This window comes from Schistocerca gregaria, chromosome X (assembly GCF_023897955.1).
Source record: "Schistocerca gregaria isolate iqSchGreg1 chromosome X, iqSchGreg1.2, whole genome shotgun sequence".
In the NCBI taxonomy this organism is placed as follows: domain Eukaryota; kingdom Metazoa; phylum Arthropoda; class Insecta; order Orthoptera; family Acrididae; genus Schistocerca; species Schistocerca gregaria.
This window is the reverse complement of record NC_064931.1, coordinates 488,059,563-488,086,052: the sequence shown is the minus strand read 5'-3', so window position 1 is coordinate 488,086,052 and position 26,490 is coordinate 488,059,563. Positions and strand designations below refer to the sequence as shown.

General features: G+C 44.0%; 1 protein-coding gene across 1 annotated transcript in view; it reads right to left on the bottom strand.

Annotated features, from left to right (window-relative positions):
* LOC126297556 (aspartate--tRNA ligase, cytoplasmic) overlaps nt 1-26,490 on the bottom strand; it is a 109,886-nt gene that overhangs the window by 50,210 nt on the left and 33,186 nt on the right. Inside the window, exon 5 of the mRNA XM_049988489.1 lies at nt 22,815-22,917. Coding sequence (XP_049844446.1) covers nt 22,815-22,917 — 103 coding nt within the window. The remainder of the gene's footprint in view (nt 1-22,814; nt 22,918-26,490) is intronic.

Genomic DNA, 26,490 nt, shown 5'->3' with positions numbered 1-26,490 from the left:
CCTTTTTCACAAAGTCTGTAATGTTTCTTTGGTATTTTTTACCCACAAATTCACCACAAATATAACAAAAACTGTCAGCAGAGCTTTTAAAACCACGATTAGAAATTGTACTGAGCACATGTACAGGAGATGGCATAGTGAGGTTAGGCTAACAGTAAACAAAACACCATTTTTTTACACAAAAATAGAGTCGACCTTTTTTGGCCTCGTTGGCTGGTTGTTTGGGGAAGGAGACCAGACAGCAAGGTCATCGGTCTCATCAGATTAAGGAAGGACGGGGAAAGAAGTCGGCCGTGCTCTTTCACAGCAACCATCCCGGCATTTGCCTGGAGCGATTTAGGGAAATCACAGAAACCTAAATCAGGATGGCCGGACACGGGATTGAACCGTCGTCCTCCCGACTTTTTTTGCCAGCAAATGTTTTTCAGCAGTGCTACCAATGCCATCTACATTCATTACACCTCCCTTTTCATTTATTTTAACTACATAAAAACTGTTAAATTCTTTTAAAAAATCGCATAATTTAATAAATTTAACAGTAAAATGTGAAGAAATGGTGGGTGATACAGTTTTTTAAATATCATATTTGGATTTACCACCCTACAAAAACATAAGAATAAGGTATTTTCAGCAAAACAGTTTTTCATCATTGGCCTGTGTTATCAATAATACTAAAAACAGACAAGTTAACTTTGGTGCACAGAAGTTTGTAATAATTTCATCGAAAATCCTTCTCTAATACACAGTCTGAGACAAAACATTAAAATTGATGAACAGCTCTTTCCCAATTAGGTCAGATGCAGATTTACACCATACATGACTAGTAAGGCAAATAAATGGGACATTAAATTATCATCAGCATGGATGCCGATACCAAACAATTATTCATTGGATTTCTAAACAAGCAGAAAACTTGTTTGTATGAAGCTTATAGCACCACTCCATACAAACGGAATGAATGGTACAATGCATTTTCTCCTCACGTTTGCACCTTATCAAAATATTTAAGAGTACGGAAATAGGTCCAGTGGGTACAGTGAAACACTCAAAAAGAGAGATACCAACATCAGTAAGAATGACAAAGTATCACTATTTGAAATTGCCATGATGAAATGTGATGAAAACCTCATCCACTTACCGAGGCAAGAAAATTAAAATTTTTCTCAGAATGCTTCCTTCAAGTGTAGGAAATAGGAATGAGTTGAAATATCTTCCATAAAATTCATTATAAAGAGAAATATTGAGTGTATGTACTGGACCAGATGCCTAGAAAATATTCAGTAAAAGTTGCTTCACAGTGATACCTGTACAAGATTTTTACAATTCATTGCACTTCACTGGAATAAATACATGGATTCTTCATAGAGTAGTTACAAGAAAAGATATCAGGCAAACTAGCATCTTTACCATCTCAGTGACACACTATGAACGTGAAATACACTGAGGTGACAAAAGTCGTGGGATACCTACCAATGTTGTTGTCAGATCTCCTTTTGTTCAGGATAGTGCAGCAAATCAATGTGACATGGACTCAACATCTTGTTAGAAGTCCCTTGCAGATATATTGAGCCATGCTGTCTCTATAGTTGCCGGTAACAGTGGAAATCTTGCCAGTGCAGGATTCTGTGCACGAACTTATCTCTCAATTATGTCCCATAAACTTTTGATGGGATTCATGTCGAGCAATCTGGATGGCCAAATCATTCACTCAAATTGTCCAGAATGTTCTTCAAAGCAACCGTGAACAATTGTAGCCCAGTGACATGACACATTCTCAGTCATAAAAATTCCATCATTGTCTGGTAAAATTAAGTCCATGAATAGCTGCAAATGGTCTCCGAATAGCCGAACTTAGCCACTTCCAGTCAATGATCAGTTCAGCTGGGCCAGAGGACCCAGTCTATTGCGTGTAAATACAGCCCACATCATAATGGAACCACCACCAGCTTGCACAGAGCCTTGTTGACAATTTAGGTCCACGGCTTTTTGAAGTCTGCAACAGTCTCAAACCCCGTAATCAGCTCTTACCAACTGAAAGCGACACTCATCTGATCAGGCCACGGTTTCCCAGGCATCTAGGTTGCAACTGATATGGCCACAAGCACAGGAGATGCACTTCAGGCAATGTCGTGCAGTTAGCATAGGCACTCGCATCAAGTGTTTACTACCATAGCCCAGTAACATCAAATTTCACAGCACTGTCGTGACAGATACATTCATAGAACATCCACATCAATTACCGCAGTTGCTTCTCTGTTAGCACTAATAACTCTAGATAAACATCACTTGTCTCAGCCATTAAGTGAAAGCCATTACCCACTGTAGTGTCCATTGTGAGAGGTATTGGCTGAAATTTGGTATTCTTGGCACACTCTTAAACCTATGAGTCCTGGAATTCCCTAACAATTTCTGAAATTGAATTTCCAATGCATCTAGCTTCAGCTACCATTCTCTGTCCAAAGCCTGTTAATCCCCATGGAGCGGCCATAACAACATCGGACACCTTTTCACATCAATCACCTGAGTACAATTAACAGCTCCACCAATGCACTGCCCTTTTATACTGTGTGTCCATGTTGGGAGCTCCAATGTTAGGCGCGTAATGGGGCCCCTTAGGGATATGGCGGCTAAGGAGGGGAAGAAATCCAGTGTGCACTCCGTGTGCATTCCGGGAGGAGTCATTCCTGATGTGGAAAGGGTCCTTCCGGATGCCATGAAGAGCAGAGGGTGCAGCCAGCTGCAGGTGGTGGCACATGTCGGCACTAATGACGTGTGTCGCTTTGGATCTGAGGAAATTCTCTCTGGATTCCAGCGGCTATCTGATTTGGTGAAGGCTGCCGGTCTTGCTTATGAGATGAAGGCAGAGCTCACCACCTGCAGCATCGTTGACAGAACCGACTGCGGACCTTTGGTGCAGAGCCGGGTGGAGGGTCTGAATCAGAAGCTCAGACGGTTTTGCGACCGTATTGGCTGCAGATTCCTTGACTTGCGCCATAGGGTGGTGGGGTTTCGGGTTCCGCTGAATAGGTCAGGAGTTCACTACACTCAGCTGGCGGCTACACGGGTAGCGGAGGCTGTGTGGCATGGACTGGGCGGTTTTTTAGGTTAGAAGGCCTCGGGAAAGTGCGGGATGGGCTGCAATGTCAAAGGGTGCTTGGCAATTACAGGACGTGCTTGGATCAAGGAACAGTCGGAATTATAGTTGTAAACTGTTGTTGTTGCGCTGGAAAAGTCCCTGAGCTTCAAGCGCTAATAGAAAGCACAGAAGCTGAAATCGTTATAGGTACAGAAAGCTGGCTAAAGCCTGAAATAAGTTCTGCAGAAATTTTTATGAAGTCTCAGACGGTGTTCAGGAAAGACAGATTAGGCAGAATTGGTGGTGGAGTGTTTGTGTCTGTCAGTAGTGGTTTATCTTGTAGTGAAGTCGAAGTAGATACTCCGTGCGAATTGGTGTGGGTGGAGGTTATACTTAACAGCCGAATTAAGTTAATAATTGGCTCCTTCTACCGACCCCCAGACTCCGATGATACAGTTGCGGAACAGTTCAGAGAAAGTTTGAGTCTCGTAACAAAAAAATACCGCACTCATACGGTTATACACTCCTGGAAATGGAAAAAAGAACACATTGACACCGGTGTGTCAGACCCACCATACTTGCTCCGGACACTGCGAGAGGGCTGTACAAGCAATTATCACACGCACGGCACAGCGGACACACCAGGAACCGCGGTGTTGGCCGTCAAATGGCGCTAGCTGCGCAGCATTTGTGCACAGCCGCCATCAGTGTCACCCAGTTTGCCGTGGCATACGGAGCTCCATCGCAGTCTTTAACACTGGTAGCATGCCGCGACAGCGTGGACGTGAACCGTATGTGCAGTTGACGGACTTTGAGCGAGGGCGTATAGTGGGCATACGGGAGGCCGGGTGGCCGTACCGCAGATTCGCTCAACACGTGGGGCGTGAGGTCTCCACAGTACATCGATGTTGTCGCCAGTGGTCGGCGGAAGGTGCACGTGCCCGTCGACCTGGGACCGGACCGCAGCGACGCACGGATGCACGCCAAGACCATAGGGACACTGTTGCTCCTGGGGTATCGGCGAGGACCATTCGCAACCGTCTCCATGAAGCTGGGCTACGGTCCCGCACACCGTTAGGCCGTCTTCCGCTCACCCCCCAACATCGTGCAGCCCGCCTCCAGTGGTGTCGCGACAGGCGTGAATGGAGGGACGAATGGAGACGTGTCGTCTTCAGCGATGAGAGTCGCTTCTGCCTTGGTGCCAATGATGGTCGTATATGCGTGTTTGGCGCCGTGCAGGTGAGCGCCACAATCAGGACTGCATACTACCGAGGCACACAGTGCCAACACCCGGCATCATGGTGTGGGGAGCTATCTCCTACACTGGCCGTACACCTCTGGTGATCGTCGAGGGGACACTGAATAGTGCACGGTACATCCAAACCGTCATCGAACCCATCGTTCTACCATTCCTAGACCGAAAAGGGAACTTGCTGTTCCAACAGGACAATGCATATCCGCTTGTATCCCGTGCCACCCAACGTGCTCTAGAAGGTGTAAGTCAACTACCCTGGCCAGCAAGATCTCCGGATCTGTCCCCCATTGAGCATGTTTGGGACTGGATGAAGCGTCGTCTCACGCGGTCTGCACGTCCAGCACGAACACTGGTCCAACTGAGGCGCCAGGTGGAAATGGCATGGCAAGCCGTTCCACAGGACTACATCCAGCATCTCTACGATCATCTTCATGGGAGAATAGCAGCCTGCATTGCTGCGAAAGGTGGATATACATTGTACTAGTGCCGACATTGTGCATGCTCTGTTGCCTGTGTCTATGTGCTTGTGGTTCTGTCAGTGTTATCATGTGACGTATCTGACCCCAGGAATGTGTCAATAAAGTTTCCCCTTCCTGGGACATTGAATTCACGGTGTTCTTATTTCAATTTCCAGGAGTGTAGTTGGTGGGGACTTCAACCTACCCTCGGTATGTTGGAAAAAATACTTGTTCAAAACCGGTGGTAGGCAGAAAACATCTTCCGAGATTGTCCTCAATGCTTTCTCCGAAAATTATTTTGAGCAGTTAGTCCACGAACCCACGCGAATTGTAAATGGTTGCGAAAACACACTTGACCTCTTAGCCACAAACAATCCAGAGCTGATAGAGAGCATCATGACTGATACAGGGATTAGTGATCACAAGGTCATTGTAGCAAGGCTCAATACCATTTCTTCCAAATCCATCAGAAACAAACGCAAAATAATTTTATTTAAAAAAGCGGATAAAGTGCCACTAGAAGCCTTCTTAAAAGACAATTTCCATTCCTTCCGAACTGACTATGCGAATGTAGACGAGATGTGGCTCAAATTCAAAGATATCGAAGCAACAGCAATTGAGATATTCATACCTCATAAATTGGTAAGAAATGGAACGGATCCCCCGTGGTACACAAAAAAGGTCCGAACGCTGTTGCAGAGGCAACGGAAAAAGCATGCGATGTTCAGAAGAACGCGAAATCCCGAAGATGGGCTAAAATTTACAGACGCGCGAAATTTGGCACGTACTTCGATGCGAGATGCCTTTAATAGGTTCCACAACGAAACATTGTCTCGAAATTTGGTAGAACATCCGAAGAAATTCTGGTCCTATGTAAAGTACATAAGCGGCAAGATGCAGTCAATACCTTCGCTGCGCAGTGCCGATGGTACTGTTATCGATGACTGTGCCGCTAAAGCGGAGTTCTTGAACGCAGTTTTCCGAAATTCCTTCACCAGGGAAGACGAATGGAATATTCCAGAATTTGAAACACGAACATCTGCTAGCATGAGTTTCTTAGAAGTAGATACCTTAGGGGTTGCGAAGCAACTCAAATCGCTTGATACGGGCAAGTCTTCAGGTCCAGATTGTATACCGATTAGGTTCCTTTCAGATTACGCTGATACTATAGCTCCCTACTTAGCACTCATATACAACCGCTCGCTCACCGATAGATCTGTACCTACAGATTGGAAAATTGCGCAGGTCGCACCAGTGTTCAAGAAGGGTAGTAGGAGTAATCCATTTAACTACAGACCTATATCATTGACGTTGGTTTGCAGTAGGGTTTTGGAGCATATACTGTATTCAAACATTATGAATCACCTCGAAGGGAAAGATCTATTGACACGTAATCAGCATGGCTTCAGAAAACATCGCTCTTGTGCAACGCAGCTAGCTCTTTATTCGCACGAAGTAATGGCCGCTATCGACAGGGGATCTCAAGTTGATTCCGTATTTCTAGATTTCCGGAAAGCTTTTGACACCGTTCCTCATAAGCGACTTTTAATCAAGCTGCGGAGCTATGGGGTATCGTCTCAGTTGTGCGACTGGATTCGTGATTTCCTATCAGGAAGGTCGCAGTTCGTAGTAATAGACGGCAAATCATCGAGTAAAACTGAAGTGATATCAGGTGTTCCCCAGGGAAGCGTCCTGGGACCTCTACTGTACCTGATCTATATAAATGACCTGGGTGACAATTTGAGCAGTTCTCTTAGACTGTTCGCAGATGATGCTGTAATTTACCGTCTAGTAAGGTCATCCGAAGACCAGTATCAGTTGCAAAGCGATGTAGAAAAGATTGCTGTATGGTGCGTCAGGTGGCAGTTGACGCTAAATAACGAAAAGTGTGAGATGATCCACATGAGTTCCAAAAGAAATCCGTTGGAATTCGATTACTCGATAAATAGTACAATTCTCAAGGCTGTCAATTCAACTAAGTACCTGGGTGTTAAAATTACGAACAACTTCAGTTGGAAGGACCACATAGATAATATTGTCGGGAAGGCGAGCCAGAGGTTGCGTTTCATTGGCAGGACACTTAGAAGATGCAACAAGTCCACTAAAGAGACAGCTTACACTACACTCGTTCGTCCTCTGTTAGAATATTGCTGCGCGGTGTGGAATCCTTACCAGGTGGGATTGACGGAGGACATCGAAAGGGTGCAAAAAAGGGCAGCTCGTTTTGTATTATCACGTTACAGGGGAGAGAGTGTGGCAGATATGATTCACGAGTTGGGATGGAAGTCATTAAAGAATAGACGTTTTTCGTCGCGGCGAGACCTTTTTACGAAATTTCAGTCACCAACTTTCTCTTCCGAATGCGAAAATATTTTGTTGAGCCAAACCTACATAGGTAGGAATGATCATCAAAATAAAATAAGAGAAATCAGAGCTCGAACAGAAAGGTTTAGGTGTTCGTTTTTCCCGCTCGCTGTTCGGGAGTGGAATAGTAGAGAGATAGTATGATTGTGGTTCGATGAACCCTCTGCCAAGCACTTAAATGTGAATTGCAGAGTAGTCATGTAGATGTACTACTGCCACCTGTGTTTGTGCACATTGCTCTCACTTGACTTTTGTCACCTCAGTGTATATACACAAAAATGTACTGTATTTACTCGAATCTAGGCCGCACTTTTTCTCCAGTTTTGTATTCCAAAAAAACTGCCTGCAGCTTAGAATCAAGTGCAAAGCAAGCAGAAGTTCTGAAAAATATTGGTAGGTGCCGCCACAATTAACTTCTGCCGTTGAATATATGTAGCGTTACACAGGCATGCTTTGTAGGCACAAAGATAAATACTGGCGCCAAACCCCTCTGCGTCAGTAAAAAAAAAAAAAAGGTGGAAGAAAAGCTTTTTTCTCCACCCCAAGTTTCGACCGCTGCATTTTCATCCAACGAACTAAATACCAATTCCGTATTGTTCATCTTTGAATGTAGCAGAATTTCAATGTACTACGAAAATCCGACGGGCAAGACTGTTTGGGATGTTTGTCAGTATGGCCAACTCTTCGTTTTGAATTTTTTCCTACCTGTGAGAAGAGATGGTTGCTAATAGGAACCTGATGAAATGTGAATCACATACAGTATTCTCTTCATCATAAGAATAATATGAATATATACACTTTGCCATGTATTGTTTCGTGTTTGCTGCTATCTCATTTAAATCCTGTCTGTCTAATAAACTACGAAACTGAAGTGAGACAACAGCAAACGCAGAAGAATATACGTATCGTGTCATGTTTATATTCGTGTGTGTGTGTGTGTGTGTGTGTGTGTGTGTGTGTGTGTGTGTGTGTGTTTGAGGTTTACGGGCGCTAAACAGCGTGGTCATCAGCGCCCAAGCGCATAGAAACAGGAGCACAGGCGGTGAAGGGACGAAGACGACGCCGAACAAGGAGAACGGCTAAAAGACACAGGCCTGACGCAGTTCCAAATGCGCACATACAGAGGCAAAACAAGAGGAGAAGAAACACACTAAAAAAGGAAAGGAAACACAAGGAAAAGAGAACAGATACCGAAGTGAAACAAGGAGGTAATCGTGACTGGCGGACCTCTTACCTAAAAACTGGGTGAGCCAGTCACCCAGCAGCACATTAAAACCTTCTCCCTAAAATCCGAGGCAACAGATTGGACAGGACACAAAACCGTAAAACCTTAACGACAGTCGCTGCGTCGTCTTGCAAAATAGAGGGCAAATCCGGTGGCAAGGAAACCACCGCCCTCTGGTCAGAGAATAAAAGACAGTCAAGTAAAATGTGGCGGACAGTAATCTGGACGCCACAAGCACTGCAGATTGGGGGGTCCTCCCGCTGGAGTAAAAAACCATGCGTGAAGGGACTGTGTCCAATGCGGAGGCGAGTGAGGAGAACCTCATACCGCCTGTATGACTGGTAGGACGTACGCCATGGTCGCGTAGTGGCCTTTACCAGACGCAGCTTATTGTCAGAAACTGCCAACCACTCCTCTTCCCATTGATGCATAACACGAAAACGCAAAAGGGAGGTTACAGCATGGAGGGGGACGGCACATTCAACAACGTGAGGGAGGGAACATGCATCTTTGGCAGCCACATCCGCCAGTTCGTTGCCCCTAATACCCACGTGCCCCGGCACCCAGCAGAAAGAAACCTCCTTCCCCTGCCGTTGCAGGTGGAGTAGGGCATCATGGATGTTCTGGACGACCGTATCCGCTGGGTACAAGTGTTGAATGGTCTGAAGGGCACTCAGGGAGTCAGAACAGATGAGGAACTTAATACTGGGAACACATCTCATCTGCTCCAATGCCCGCAATATTGCAAACAATTCGGCATCGAGGATGGTAAACACCGCAGGAAGCCGTAACTTGACGACTCGATCAGGGAAAACAACAGCACAACCAACAGTGTCCCCCTGTTTAGAGCCATCTGTGAATACAGGTACATGGTCCGGATGCTGGTTTAAAATATCGTAAAATAAGGAGGTAAAAACAAACGCCGGAGTGCAGTTCCTCCGGTTCTCCGACAAGTCTAAAAGGATGCTGGGCCTCTGGAGCAACCAGGGAGGCAGGCGAGTAAAACCTTGTCGTTGGGGGGCCACACGCTCCACACCAAGGGACTCAAGCAAATGCTTGGCACGAATCCCAAATGGTTTTGTTGCCCTGGGACGACTGGAAAAGAGACGTTCCATAGGCGGTCGGGCAACGGTAGGGTACGCAGGGGAGGCAGGACAGGCAAGGAAATGACACACCCGTCGCACCATGAGGAGTTTCCGCCGGATGGCGAGCGGCGGTTCCCCTGCCTCAGCACACAGGCTGGGGATGGGACTGGTACGGAAGGCACCAGTGGCCAGCCTGATACCCTCATGGTGTACTGCGTCAAGGATCTTCAGATACGAAGGCCTTGCTGACCCATACACGGTGCAAGCATAGTCAAGACGCGATCGGACGAAAGCCCTATAAAACTGCAGCAGACGCGCCCGATCTGCTCCCCAGGACCGATGGCTCAGACACTTCAAAATATTCAGTGCCTTCAGGGCCCGCACCTTGAGGTCTTTAAGGTGAGGCAACCACGACAACTTGGAATCAAAAGTGAGGCCCAGGAACCTCACAGTGTCTCTAAAAGGAAGAACGGTGTCCCTCAGACGCAATTCAGGGGAGGGAAAAAGACGCCGAGAACGATTAAAATGAACACACACAGATTTGTCTGCAGAAAAGGTAAAACCCGTCTTTGCAGTCCATGCCTCTAAGCGCTTTATCGTAAGCTGTAACTGCCGACTAGCACTGACAAGACTGGAGGGAGAACAGAAAACAGCAAAATCGTCCACAAACAAGGAGCATTGGGCAGGACTCTGGATAGTGGACGTGATACTGTTAATAGCAACGGCAAAGAGGGTGACACTTAAAACGCTGCCCTGAGGAACACCATTCTCCTGCACGTACAAATCCGATAGCACATTACCAACCCGATACCGAAAGAGGCGGTGAGAAAGAAAGGACCAAAGAAGATGGGGAGACGGCCACGAAAGCCCCACTCATGGAGTTGATTGAGGATAAGGCGGCGCCAAGTAGTGTCATACGCCTTATTAATGTCAAAGAAGACCCCTAGACAATGCTGGTTACGTAGAAAGGCCTGCTGGATGGCGGCCTCAAGCAGGGTCAAGTTGTCTATAGTGGAACGACATATCCGAAAGCCACACTGAGAGGGGCTAAGGAGCTGCCTGGTCTCGAGCAGCCAAACCAGGCGGCGGTTGACCATGCGTTCCAACGTCTTCCCAACACAGCTCGTCAAGGCAATACTCCGATAACTACTGGGATGCGTTCGGTCCTTCCCTGGTTTGAGGAGGGGAATCAAAATTGCCTCCCTCCACGAGTCAGGGTACGTGCCAGATAACCATATCATATTGAAACAGTTCAGGAGAACTTCCTTGGATGGCAGCGACAGGTGCCGCAGCATGCTGTACCGGATTTGATCATGACCAGGCGCAGTATCATGAGCCACAGACAGCGCAGAATCCAGTTCCCACATTGTGAAGGGGCAGTTATAGGGTTCAGAATTTAGAGACCGGAAGTCCAAGTGACCCCTTTCGACGGCAGTGCGGTAACGGCAGAAATCTGTATCACAGTTAATAGTGGCGGTAGATTCCGCAAAATGCATGGCCAGTGTCTGGGCAATGTCTCTCGGCGCCGTGAGGAGACATCCCTGATGCAGCAATGCCGTGACAGGTAGCTGGCTGAGTTTCCCGGAAATCCTCCTGATGGCTTCCCATACTTTCGTAGAACTAGTGGAGCGAGAGATGGAATTCAAGAACGATTGCCATGACCGTCGTTTGCTCTCTTTAATCACCCGCCGCGCTCTGGCCCTTGCCACCCGAAAGGCCGCAAGATTGTCAGCTGAGGGACGGCACTTGAAGCGGCGCAGTGCTGCACGGCGGGCGCGGATGGCTGAGTGGCACTCAGTGGTCCACCAAGGGACAGGACGCCTCTTGGGATGACCGGATGACCGTGGGATGGACAATTCAGCAGCATGAGAGATCACGGCTGCAACATGGTCTACCCATTCGTGGACGCTGGCACGGTGTTCCAAAACAGCCAGTTGGCTGAAAAGTGTCCAGTCAGCTCTGCAAAGGTGTCACCGGGGTGGCACTGGTAATGCCACAGCCTCATCCAGGAGGCGAATCCAGAGGGGGAAGTGGTCACTAGAATGGAGGTCAGCTGCAGCCTCCCACAGAGCAGAATCTGCGAGTGCTGGAGAGCAAAAGGAAAGGTCAATAGCCGATGACGATCCGGAAGCAGTACAGAAATGAGTGGGAGCACCAGAGTTGAGGAGGCACAGTTCTTCAGACATCATGACGCTTTCCAGAATGCGACCCCTGGGGCAAGTTGTCGGAGAGCCCCATAAGACATTATGAGCGTTGAAGTCCCCCAGAAGAAGAAATGGGCGAGGGAGTTGGCTAATAAGGTCCGTGAGGGCCTCAGTGTCAATCGCATCCGGAGGTGGTAAATAAACAGAACAGACTGAGCCTCCGACCCACAAGAATGTCAACTGCAACTGCTTGCATGTCGGTGACGAGAGGGAGCTCAGATGAGGGGTGCACATCACGGACAAAAACCGCAACACCGCCCTTTGCCCTTTGCCCCGTCAGATCATCTTTTCGATATGCGGTATAGCCGCGTAAAGAAGGAGAATCAGTGGCCCGAAAATGTGTCTCTTGGATACATAAGCACAAGGGGCACTCTCGTATGAGGAGTTGTAATTCGGCCACATGCGTCCTGAAACCATTCAGGTTCCACTGTAATATGGGAGCCAGTGATCAGGGTGGCTGAACTTTCACCCTGCCTCTGTGCTTTGGAGGAGAGACCGTACTGGCCGGAGATTTATTCCTGGGGCGAGAAGATCGCCCCCGGTCGACATCAATGTCCATAAGATCCGATGACGACCCACGGGAGATGTCAGACAGTACGATGGCATCATCATCGGACCGACGCTGACTAGTCTCCTCAGGTGGCAGAACCTTCATCTTCTGAGGCTTTGTCTTGGGGGGCTTGGAATGCAGAGATTTGTCAAAAGTTGGAGGTTGACTCGCCTGGGCAGAAGGCGCCATATGGGGGGAGGCTGGAAGTACCTCAATGTCAGCAACCACGGCCTTGTCCGATGTAGCGGGGAGAGCCGCAGATTGCAAAACAACCGCAGCAGCACAAGTGCACTGGCAAGCGCAGGTTTTAGTGCTAACACTAGCAAGCTCCGTTTGTGTAGCAACAGTGGCCAGTTGTACCGGTTTTTTGAGAGCGGAAGCGAAAGATGTGGAAAACACAGGAGGTTGCATGGCCTTAAAGATCTTCTTGGCCTCACCATAGGGGATGCGCTTAGATGTTTTAATCTCCTGTACCTTCCGCTCTTCGAGATAGATGGGGCAGATCCGGCTCCAGACAGGGTGACTCCCAGAGCAATTCACGCACTTCACAGGCGATGAACAATCGGCTCCGTCATGGGCAGGCTGACCACATTTACCACACGTGGCTATTCCATTGCACCCCAACGTAGTATGCCCAAAGCGCTGACATTTAAAACAGCGCATTGGGTTGGGGAAATAGGGCCGTACGGACAAACGTAAGAACCCCGCTTTAACATGCTCCGGGAGTCTCGGGCAACTGAATGTGAGAATAAACGAGTCATATTTGACGAGGTCCCCATTGACTCGTTTCATAATGTGCTGCACATCAACAATTCCTTCGTCAGCCCACTCAGATTTTAGCACGTCTATGGGGATATCCACCAAGTCCCTACACGTCACAACACCCTTACTATAGTTCAAAGTGGAGTGGAGCTCGCTCTCGACAGCGTACTCTCCTAGACAATTTGCTTTCCGAAGGGCAGCGACTTGACGGGAACTAGAAGTTTCAACTAACAGAGTCCCATTGCGCAGTCGCTTTACAGATTTCAGTGTTCCTGCAATTCCCTCAAGACCCTTGTGGATGTAAAAGGGAGAAACCCTCTCAAAGCTACCCTCCTTCCTTTTAATAATCAAAAACACATTCTGATTATCAGCATGTGCTCCGTTACTACATTCTGTTAAATCTCTAGCAACACCAGGCGCTGGAGGACTCGCAGCGCGTAGCCGCTTTTTCGATTGGGTGTGTTTTCCTACCAGCGGCCCACCCAAGCCACTGGTAGGGGGAAATGTAGAGGTCGAAGGGTCCATTGTGGTCCCACGAGCAGCTAGGGAACTAAAAGTCCGCTCAGACAGAGCCCCGCGTGCCTGAGTAAGCCTTATACAACTGGGGTGCGGCAGGTGCCCTAGAGGTTGCCCGCTTGCGACTGTTCCACCCCAACAGCCATGCATCTTCTAGGCGCGGAGCACACCGAAAGATTGAGGGGTTTTTATAGAGGTTGGCCTTCCTCGCAATCCAGGCGGTCAAGCCAAGATTACCATTCCCCGCAGCACACAACATTTCACCGCCGCGCCGTACGGTGGTCGCTGAAGCATGTCCGGGGGTTACGGTGACAGGACACTGGCGGCGCAGACCAGTCCCCAGCTCAGGACCCCGGGGTCGCCAAGCCCGTACTCAGCAAGTGAATGCTGAGCCCCTGGGGGATGTTTATATTCGTATTATTCTGATGCCTAATAGTGATACAGTCAGAAATGAAGCACGGCAACTGACTAGATTTTTTAATCTAAGATGACTAATTTCTGTGCAGAATTTGACCTACTAAAGAAGCAGCCGCAAAGATTTTCAAACGTAGAAAAATTTTCGCCTAACTCTCGTTCAGAACATGTTCTATCATACGCAAGTCTATTATTTGGTTCTTGTTGATCATTATCAAAGAAAGCAGCAGTGTAAGTAACAATAAATAGCAGTCTCTTGCCATTGTTTCGCTAATGAGACGATTCCTCTTTTTTTTTTTTAATTGTAAGCGGCAGTAGCGCGCACAAAAGCAAGCAATGCCGTGAGCGGCGACAGGCCGTAAACACGCACTATCAGAATGTGACAATACATGACACAGTACAGTAAAGCATTTTCAGCTTAGAGTGACGTAAACACCTATAACAAAGAAAACGGCACTTATCAGATCAAAGCAAAATAAGCAATCGATTCAAACCAGACGAAGCACGTGAAAAAGGAAGGGTACCCATATAAATACGGACGGAGCGCCTGACGCATAGCAATGGCTACCTGGTAAAGCTTAACTGCTAAGCTTAGGACTTGCACCAAACTACTGTAGGTGTATCGTCATTCATTCGACCTAAATTGTGTCTCATATTACAATGGACCAACATTGTTTCAATTTGGAGGTGCGGACTAAAACTTTTCTTTCTCCTTGAATTTCGAGTCTCAAATTTCAGGTGCGGCTTAGATTCGAGTAAATACGGTATTACCTGTAAACAGCACTTGGTCAAATATTACCTGTATCAGTAGTGGGTCAAATAATGAAGATGAAACAACAAGTAAGAACCACAGATGGTAGTGCAGAGAACATGGCGACATACGTCACATGTGTAAGAAAACAGTCTGAGCAAAAAGTACAAAAGTAGTCTCAAAGCAATGCAGTGTATTCAAGATTCTGGATAACAAAGAGAGGTACTTTATATTGTCTTCCTGTCCCTACATGAACTTGTTACAAATAAAAATTTAAGTTGCACATGTTGCTGGCTGCGTTCATATTTTTTGTGATAAATAAGAATTTTTGCAGCCAATATCGCATATTGAAATATTTTTATTTTCTCAATGGCCAGTTTCAACAGAGGCTAGCTACCATTTTCGTATCTACAATACACCAGGAAAAAAACATTACTATGACATCTGCAACCAACATACAAGTGGAAAATTAACAGCTCACAATATTTGTGCATATCTTCTGGAAATAATATTACTGTGTATGAATCACAAAACTGTAAAAAGAGCACACTCCATTCATAAAACAAACATGTGACATTGGCTTGTCAAATATATATAAAACAGAGGAAATAAAAAGTCAATAACACAAACTGTGTGCCCCACAGTGGAAGCGAGTTCATCTGTGGAGCTATTAAAAACATTTTAGAGTGTATGCAAATATACAAACATCTGAAGCACCAAAGTCAATATGTTTGGAAGGAAGGAAGGAAGGAAGGAAGGAAGGAAGGAAGATATCCCAACGGCACCAAGGTCATTAGAGATGTAGCGCAATATCAGATTGTGTTGTGTTGTGCCCTTTCAGAGGAACCATCCTGGCATTTGCCTGCAGCAATTTAGGGAAATCACGGAAAACCTAAATCTGGATTGAGCCATTGTCCTTCAAAATGCGAGTTCAGTGAGCTAACCACTGCGCCACCTCACTCAGCCGTCAAAATATTCTCAATGACCAATTAGAATCAGCAGACAATAACTTCAACATTTCTGATGACATATTATGAGGTTGTCATCCCATCTTCCCGTTCTCCCTTCCCCCAGTCCCCTCCCACTATCCATTATGACCCTCCCACCTCTGAGCTTCTCTCTTTAAGCAATTTTCTTACAAGAATTAACAGTCCTTATTCTTCCCCCTTCCCCTTGCCTGCCTCCTTTGCTGCAGCTCCCTATACATAGTCAATACATAGTTTCTTCTAACATGAACTGTTATATATGGCCACTATGTCTCCCTTTTGCTTTTCATATAGATGACTTATGCTACATTTTCATCTCTTAAATTAATACAGGTAAATCATTTGTCAATATGTCTCGATATGCAAAATAGGTCATCTCAAGAAGTTACATTAAATTGTATCTGTCTTAGTCACACTGATCCTGTTTTTATATAAAGAAAGCTTATAGATGTTAATAACTCCACATAGCTAACCCACCTGTGCTACTGATATACAGTACAGTCTGACTTAACATATAAAAAAAGGAAAGTAAGTTCTTAAGATGTTTTTCCTTTAGAAATTTTTTTTAATACAGTGCATGGCAACTCATGCTCACACTACAGTATTGATAGTACTCTGGTGGCAAAAACTAAGGCTTGTGCAGTACCTTACACAAATAGGCCAGCAAACACGCCCCCCCCCCCTCCCCCTCCCTTTTGTAATACTACATAAGAAGGTAAGAAGGCCATCCACAGACTGTATCATTACTGTTATGCCATTTTATTTATATTCCTGGAAAAAATACTGTTAGTTTTCTATAATTCACTGTTAGTAAAATGACTCCTGAACGGCTTTGTATTCTGTCAAAATGTCTTGTGAGTTAGAGCACAATACTCTTCTCGTGTATTTTATCACCATTACGAACAACTTTGTATTCTGTCGAAGTATCTTATGACATAGAACATGCTGTTCCAGTGGGCACACTCACTGGAGGGCAGCTGGGCACATACAGGCACAGCCCTGCCCACCAGGCAGGGTGTACAGACTGTGCACATGCATGCAGTGAAGCAGTCTGCTGTATGCTTAAAGGTATGGGAAAATAATTCATGAGTGTATAGTCAACACTGTATATTATAAATCCAGTTATGAGGAGACTATAACCAAGTAATGCATTGTGGCAGGACACATGTAACAAAAGAATTCAGTTTAAGTGAAAAATAGTAATACTTTATAATAGTCCATTGCTGTACTACCAGTTCACTGTGTCCAAAAGGCACAATATTTCAGCGATCAGACATGTCACCGTTGTCAGGTGCACTGACAAATTGAGCTCCTGAGGGCACAGGGCCAGCTACTAATCCCTTGCCCCGCAAGATGCTCCATCCACAGTCCACACTCGTGGCCGTGTCTGCGGCCATGCATCCGTGTCTGCAGTTGCGGGAATACTAGCATCAGCATCTGTGATGGCACTGATGTAAGTTCTTTGTCTGCCCTGGTCACCAGATAGTTTTGTTTGCTAAGGTTCTCAAACCTTGTGAAGATTATCGCCACAATCTTGGTTGATGAGATCGTCCCAGCGATGAATTTCTATGGCCTATCTAATGACGCTGCCCCAGTATTTGGAAGTATGTGCCAAGATCCTGGTATGTTCATACTACATCACGTGATTCTGAGAACAGTGCTCTGTAACTGCTGACTTGTTGGGATACGTCAGCTGAATGTGCCTCTGGTGTTCTCGGCAACGATCTTCAACAGTGCTCACGGTCTGTCCAATATATGTCTTCCCACATTGACATGGAATCTGGTATACACCAGCCTTTCACAAACTGTGATCATCTTCGACATTTCTCAATAATGCTCGTGTTTTATTGGGTGGGCAAAAGACAGATTTTACTTGGTGCTCCTTCGATATGTGCCAGTGTACAGTATAAAAGCAGTGGCTGCCTCTTTCTCCGTGGCTGCTTCTGTCTCCACAGGTTGTATAGCTCTGGTGAGGTTGAGAGTGCACCTAATCGTTCATTTTGGGCACACATTTTTTCGGAATACAGTTCTGAGGTGTTCCAGCTCCTGGGGCAGACACACTGCATCTGAAATGGTACACAGCCTGTGTACTAGTGTTTTTAGTATCCCATTCCTCTGCCAAGGGTGGTGGCAGCGTTTACATTCAAATACAGGTCAGTGTGCATTTTCTTCTGATACACACAATGGCCCACAGTGCCATCAGTTCTTATTTTGACCATGACATATAGGAATGGTAATCTTTCTTCTGGTTCAATCTCCATACTGAATTTGATGTTGGAATGTATGGAGTCAAACATGTAAGGAAGTCAAGAGTTTGCCCCTTCGATAGGGCCTGATGACGAACATCTCGTCCACTTAACGGAAAAAACACGTGGATTTCCATTTGGTTGACACTAGAGCTTCCTCATCAAAGTACTTCATATACAAGTTCATGACCACAAGTGAGAGTGGGTTGCCCAATGTGACTTCTTCCATTTGTTCGTAGTATTCTCCATTAAACAGAAAATATGTGGAAGTCAGGACACACCTGAAAAGATCAGTGGTCTTGGTATCAAATTTCTCATCAATAAACTCTAGTGACTGTCATAGAGGTACCCTGGTGGATAACAAAATGACAAAAACTCACCAGGATATCTAAGCCTTACTCCCTGAAGTTGTCAAGCTGTTTTACAAAATCTACAGAATTGCGAATATGATCAGAGTACTTACCCAAATATGGGCTTAGTATTTCTGTCACATACTTTGCCAGTAAAGAGGGAGGTGCCCTAATGCTGCAGACAATGGGGCACAATGGAGTACAAGTCCTTGAGGTAACAGTTTCTCGGTTACACCCTCTGGTGGATCCGCACCCTTGAGAAGATTCCTTGTCTTGTTCTCCCCCTTTTTGTGGGGTCAGCAATGATCTTCCTGTAAGAGTTGTCACCTAGCAGGATCTGCATGTTCTCAATGTAGTCCTTGAAGGAAAGGATAACAGTAGTACTGCCTTTGTCAGCAGGTATGACGACAATCTCAGGGCTCTCACACAGGTCCCAAATCGCTGCCCTCTCTCTTCTGGTAATGTTTTCAGACAAAGAATGACTGCCCCATGAGCCAGAACACCTCAGAACTGTAGTCAAAAAAGTCTCCCAGAATGGTAGATTAGGCATCCTCTCCAGCCCACCACAACAGTACAGCCTTTGGAGATGGAAGAAGCAACGGAGGAAGAGGCAGCCACTGCCTTTATACAACACATGTGCGCACTATCAGGAAAAATCAGACGCGTACTGAAGAAGCACTGAGTAGACACTGTCTTTTTCCCGCGCAATAAAACACGAGCATTATTGGGAATTGTCAAAGATGATCTTGGTTTGAGGAAGGGTGGTATATACCAGGTTCTATGTCAATGTGGGATGATGTATATTGGACACACAAAGCACACAGTTGAAGATTGTTTTGGAGAACACCAGAGGCACACTCAACTGATGTAACCCAACAAGTCAGCAGTCATAGAGCACTGTTCGTCCGAGAACATGTGATGAAGTATGAACGTACCAGTATCTTGGCACAGACTTTCAAATACTGAGACAGCATCATTAGAGAGGCCATAAAAAAATCATACCAGTGATGATCTCATCAAATGAGATTGTGGCTATTATCTTAGCAAGGCTTGGAAACCAGCACTGAGTTTAATTAACGAGACTCTCAACAAACAAACCCATCTGCGGGCCAGGGTGGATGGAGAACTTACATTAACGGCATTACAGATGCCAACACTAGCGTCTCTGCGACCGCTGATGTGTGGCCACGGACGAGACGCTCGCAGGGCCAGGGGATAATAGTAGGCCATGCTCCTTCAGATGCTCAGTTTGTCAGCACACCTGATAATGGTGACCTGTCTGATCACCAAACTATTGTGCTTGTCGGACACTATGAACTGGCAGTACACACGTGGACTCTGCAGTCAACAAATACACTACGAGAAACTCAAGAATCACAAGACGTTTCTGTTTATTACAAGATATGAAATATTTGGAGTGAGACCCACTATTGCTGCAAGACGCAGAATATTCTTCAGTGTTGGGTCGTGGAGCTGAAATCTTTCTGTAGTTTTTACCCTCTTCATAACAAAAACAGTTGTTCAAAACAACATATAGAGGAGCATTTCTGTAGAGCTTTGGACACTTTTCTGCATGAAGATTATGAGACCACCTTAACAAATTGGTTGTGTTGTAATATCTGTCCTTGAGCAGATGGTGTGGAAACCAATTCGAATTCATTTTCTTGGTTAAGTAGGTGTCTGAAGCTGGTCTAGAAAGACTGACAGGGTTGTAAAATATTTTGCTGATAACCCACAAAACATGAGTAAGGAGGTAATTACAGCAATGAAAGGCTTTCGAGAAATGTGAGCTGCCTTTCAAGCAGATAGTTTGTCCATGAATTCATTTATTTTGTCATACATGCGAGCAATAAAAATATCATTTACTTGAAGTGACAAATTTAAGGATCCTGTGATATCAGTGAGAAAGCCAAGTCTGTCATCACTGAACGATGGCTGCGTTTTTCCTTTCATTTCCACAAGTGGGGTGATTTCCTTCTGAATAGCAAAAAGTAGAAGTAGTAGTAGTAGTAGTAGTAGTAGTAGTAGTAGTAGAGGGGTTTTGGGCACACGACAGCAAGAATAGCAAAAAATATGTTGAGAACTTTGCCTCTACTAATCCACTGTATCGTGCAATGATAGGGTATGTCACAATATGCTGCTTCAAGGTCTTACAAAAATCCCTTAAACTGGTGGCGATTGACACCATGATGTCTTACAAAATTCGCACATTGTACCATGACCTTCATGATGTCGCCATATTGCATACTTTCAATGCAAAGGGCCTCCTAATGGGTAAATCAGTGTACACTTGATAAGTCTTTCTCAGCTTCGGTCTTGATTTTTACTTCCACACGAGAGACAAATTCTTGCTGACTCCCAACCATCCGTGGAGCTCCATCCGTCACTGCAGAATAAAGCCTGTCCCATGGCAGACACAAGATTTCATTGGATTCACATACCACCTCAAACATATGGTTGTGTAATCCACAGGTATAACATCTAATAGTACCTTGAAAACCTGTAATTTGGAGTCAACAGCCCATACAAATATTGCATGCTGTGCATAGTTAGTCAGTTACATTGGTAGTTTCATAAAATGCTAATGAATAAGAAATGAAAGTCTGACGTTTCTCTTCAGTTGGTTTTCCAGAGCCACATACGTATCGGATCCAACAAGAAACTGTTTGCTTGGAAAGGCAAACTCTTACAAGTTTTCTTATCCCTCCTGGCTCTGGCCCTCTGCTATGGCCAGCAAATAGGATTTGAACAGGGGCCCCACTGAAAATTGCATAACACTTCTTGCAATATTGTGTGCAACTTTGGAGCTTGCTCATAAAGTTGCATTAGTTGAATGGTCCTCCTTGTCAGCTAACTTAAATTAACTGCATAAAATATGTATAAAAACTGAAACCGGCACATATGAAGAACACTTTTTTCTACAGTGAGACAGTGTTGGAACAATGTGATGTAGAACATAAGGCTATTCTCACATAATTGAGCACCATAGAACCCAATGGTGGATAAATTATTATAGATGCATTGCTCTTTTTGGGTGATTTTATATAGTTTATCCATTAGGTACTTAATGATGTACTCCAATAGGTTAGTATGTTTCATTCCTTTTTAGTAGTGCCCCTTACTGTTGCACTTAACCAGGTTATCATTACTGGATTCGTCATTAATCCAATGGGGCACACCCCTATACCTAACTTTCTTAATAAGTATGTCTCTATGATGGTGCCTCTGATAATCCAAAGCTGCTTCCCTAAACCTGATAGTCTTAATTGTGTTTTAAGAATAGCTGTGAAAGTTATGTATAAATGTACTGCATACCTTATATACTACTTGCTAAGTATGTCATATTCTCTAATACATCTGTATGTTGGTGCCTCTGATAATTCCAAGTGACTGCCCTACACTTGGTCACCTTAAATAGTTGTGGTTGTATAATGCCTATGAAACTGATGAATTAAAATGCCCAGCCTGCCTTATATACTACTTGTTAAGTATGTTCATGTTACAAAAGATTGGCCACATGTCACAAAAACAGGTCTCTCACATCTATGGTATCCTATCCATGGGTGCTTCATACCTCCAGCTCACAGTTTTGAGGCATATCATGTTTTTATTTTATTTTTTGTTCATTTTTATTTTTCTGTCAATATTATTTTCCAAGAATATTTGAGACTTGGAGCTGTAATCCTAAGGTAGTTTGGCCTGGAAGTATCTCCTCAGTCAACTGACACTGGCTTACACTTCAAATGTGTGTGTGTGCGCGCCACATCTCTGGTATAGTTTGTGGATGATCCTGTAAGTGTAGGAACTAGGTCTCTATGTGTTGGTACCTTCAACAAGAAAAATTTATATACATGGATAAATAAGCTATAAATGTAGTAGTGTACAATATAACTGTATTGTTGATACAGGTGAACTGACAGTCTGTACCCTATTGTGGGATATTATCTAAATGCTTATGGTTTTTTTCCCTTAGACCACTAGATAATTTTCAATTCCATCCATAACATTAACTGCCATAAGGCAATAAGATATCTGCTGTTAACTGTTCATGCACTGCCACTGAGTTGATTGATTTTGATGAAACTAGTAACAGTGCAAATACAAGCTTCAAAGTATAAAAATCACACTAAAGCCCAATGCCAAATTCTTCTTTAGTAATAAGAGCAGTTTTTTTTCCGAGATAGCAAATCGATTTTGGAGCTGCTTGACCAACTTCTATACATCTTGGACTCAATTAATTCCAGGTTTTGGGAGACTAAAGAGGAATCTGGAATAGCACTATCACTGCTGGACTGATATGTGACTATGACATTGAAGTAGTGGCACACTTAGAAGGCAAAAATACTTATGAACATGATATCAAAAATAAGGCATTTGTGTGGTATAGGTGCTTGGCATGATTTTTAGGTTGCCACTTTCACATATTTAATTAAGAACCTTCACGGCAATCACAAAATAATTGATAACTAAATATTAGCATGCTCCACAATGTAAAATGATTTTACATGACAACAACAACAGGAAAAGAGTGTCAATAATTATGAATCAGAAAACTGAAGATGAATGACTTACTTTGAAGCAAATTTCACCATTTGTTTACTAATTTTTTCTCCCACGGCAAACAGGCATTGCACAGTGTACTCCTGCTGTCTAACAACAATAAAGCACTGTTTTCCTGTAACAGAATCATAACAACACCTTCCATAACACTGAAAGCAATATTAAAGAATTTTTACTATATATACCACAAAGGCACTCATGAATACAGTGGCCTGAATGCTCAAATACAGTCGCGTAAAATTAACTTTACCCAGTACAAGATACTGTTCTAGAAATAATGATATCTGACACCACAAACGAAAAACTATTGCTCCTGTGCCTATACCTACCTACACCCCCCCCCCCCCCTGCACACTCGCACTGAATGGCTGTTCACATCCATCACCTTAGTTTCGTACCAGGACAAGAAGTCAAATGAAACCCCAAAGCTCTTTTTTTTTTAGTCTTTCTGCATTATCAGTAACCCCTTGGACACATACAAAGTTACACTACAACTGGCAGAGATGATTTCATGGAGAGTTGTTCACAAAATTTAAAGATGCTGGAGTGAGAACGTTGTGACAATGAAAGGCTGTCTTCTGCAACTGATGCACTACTCCTTGTCAATTACACCTAAGACACCCACTCCAGTCTTCAATGTGAACCATCTTTTGGTTTAGCATCAACTGAACACACACATTCACCTGCACCCTGGTGATTCACTCATTGCCTTATCTCTGTAAACCTCTTAAGTTCAAATGTGACTGAATACCAAAGACATGACAGCCTCAAAAAATTACAGTACAAGATTTTATGTACGCAAATTATTGTGATTCTGTTCATCTTAACCCATTAGTGCTAAATACAGGGTATAAACATGAACAAGGAAAAAAAAAAATTTCACGGATTTCCCGGTTAAAAATACACTTTCTTCCAGGTGAAGATACACTTTTTCCACATTAAGTGACAGTATTCTCTTATTCAGCACTGGAAAACTCACCAGTCATTTGAATGGTTATGGTTTTATATACCGACATAGAATTTTCCGGCACGCCAGAAAACGAAACGGGAGGGGGGGGGGGGGGGGGGACAATACGTTTTATACGTTTTCACTGAAACTTTGATGTGCAGCAACATGTACACTGCATATTTTCGTATTACAGATGTTACTTTCCAAAGCATTGAAATGGAGATTGCAATGCACTTTTGTAGACCAGTCATAGCTCATGTCACGTGATCTCACCAGCTGATAACAACATAGGAAACGTGATGCAGTCAGTCAATTTCATGAACCATACTAAAATGCATAATTCGGCTTAAAGTGCACATTCGTATGTCCAGGTTCGGGTGAAAATTTTCTTGGAGTGCCATTACCGTATTCTCATGTTTGGTTCATTATTATGGCATAATGCCATATGTGCACTTGAAATGCAGCAAACAGTTGAAACTAGCCAAATAGTGTAAATTAAACACTTCATTTCAAAGAAATTGACTGACTCAGTGGAAAAGATTAATAAAAGCCAAATCTCTTTAGCAAACCAACAAAAATAACTTCATCATTCTACAAGGCGATTAATGCTTGACTGTCAGAAAGGTGGAAATAAAATCTGAAACTAATAACATATTTTAATTCATTTGCTAGCACCTGACCACAAAAATCAGTTTTGTTTTCGTGTAACATGAGAGCAATAAACAAAGAGGAAACAAAAAAATCACTGAACATAAACACAGGTCACGTGGAGACGACCCACCTCCCCACCACAACTCAAACTGCTCTGTGCATCAGCCCCGGATCTACGATATTTCTGAACCGGGGCAATACTAGATAGTGCCACCCAGCCACACTTCTGCAACTAGAAGCAACTGCACATGTGCAAGAGGCCACCCACAACTGCTCAAACGAATCTAATTTAAACAGTTGTCACGTCATGCTCATTGGAAGCAATTTTTTGTTATGAAGCATTGCATAGACTTTATAAAGCCTTTGACACACTTTGCTATTGACAGACGCTTGTATGAGCACTGTGTTTTGTCATTGTATATGGCGCATTTTCTTTGCAACTTAAGTTTTATTTCCATTTTCTTTTTTCTCTCGTTCATGTTTTGTTACTGCAGTGTTATTCTGCAGTAGTGGGATACAGTGATATCCTTTGGTAGAGTATCGGTTCTTACTAGCCAAAATGACAAAAATTTAACTGAAAACTAAAACAATGAAAAATTCCTGGAATTCTAAAAATTCTTGGGTTTTTTCCCTGGTTTATCCCGGATTTCCTGGTTGTCCGGGGAAGTATATACTCTGTAAATAGCATATAATTATGCAATCACAACCCAGCTCTTATGCTATCTACCACCATCATCTTTACCAGATTAATGTAAAAGTTTTAGAACTTCTCTGCTGTAAACTCTGAAGGAAGGTTCAAAGATCAGTGTCATATGCTACTTTTAGATTGTTGACAAGATGCATTGACTCTCATAACTCACAAACACCTCTGTTTATTATGGAGTTGTCATATGCAAAAGAAAAATTTGATATTCTTTTCTAGAACATCTGGATTTAGAACTAGCATATAGTGTGAAACACACAGTCATTCCAATGCAAACTCGTCTGCAACACGGTCTGGGACAGAAAACAGGCCTTTCTGGCAATTACTTTATCATTCTTGAAAATAGTTTTCAGACACTGTAACTCATGTTAGATTTTCCTGGTTAGAAAAACTGGAGGCTCCATGCACGAGCTTGCCCTGTCCATTGTTTTTACATGTTATATGGTGACAACTCAAACCATGTATATAGAGAATGATGTGAGTGAGCTTTCTGCCAACATTATGACCAAGTGATGCGGCAGTCTTGCATCCCTCCAGAATCGAGAAACAGTAGTTGTCAGTCTTTTTTCTCACTTGATATCTAGATGTATAGAGCTCAGATAACAATACTTATTTAATCCCACTTGCCTTGCATCCATACCTTCAAGGTATTGTCTACATATGAAAATAAACAGGTTGGTTTCAATGGTAGTTTCTCCTGAAGTTCTCTGTGAACATACAGTACTGACAACCACAGGTGACAAAGAGCTGCCCCTAGCTATATCATCACTTTGTTCACTCTCCACTGAATAGAAAATAAGCAAATGTAAGCAAATGTTTCAAGAGTTTAGCGACAGGTGTATCAAATTTCCAGGTAACAAGCTGCGAGTCTGTCACAGACCCATCTGTGAGAGGCAACAACACTGGAACAGACTGTAATGTCCCTGCCCAAAATAAGTAATACTTGTAAAAATTGTATGAAGTCAGTGGAGTCCGATATATTGTATTCATATTTTCTGACCGATGGACTGAGAACAACCATGAGGTATTTAACCAAGTCACTTTTTATGTTCTCCTCCAGCATAATGTACAAGGTCCTTGTCAAACACTCGGCTGTCCTTTCATCATCAGTAAACACAATGTACTGTATCAAAACACCAATTGTGATGCATACCACTGAGTGCTTTTATTGCAGGAAGCAGAAAGGTGTAAGTGGACACTCTCAACATTGGTTTATGAGGGATATGTTGTGTGGTAAAAGTAAGACATAGAACCAGATACATGATTGAAGGTTACATCCATAAAACATTTTAAGCTCACAGTATTGCAATACAAGTCACTTCACAGACTACACTACTGATCAATGAATGATAATGTCTGCAAATATAGCCTCAGCTAAGAAATGT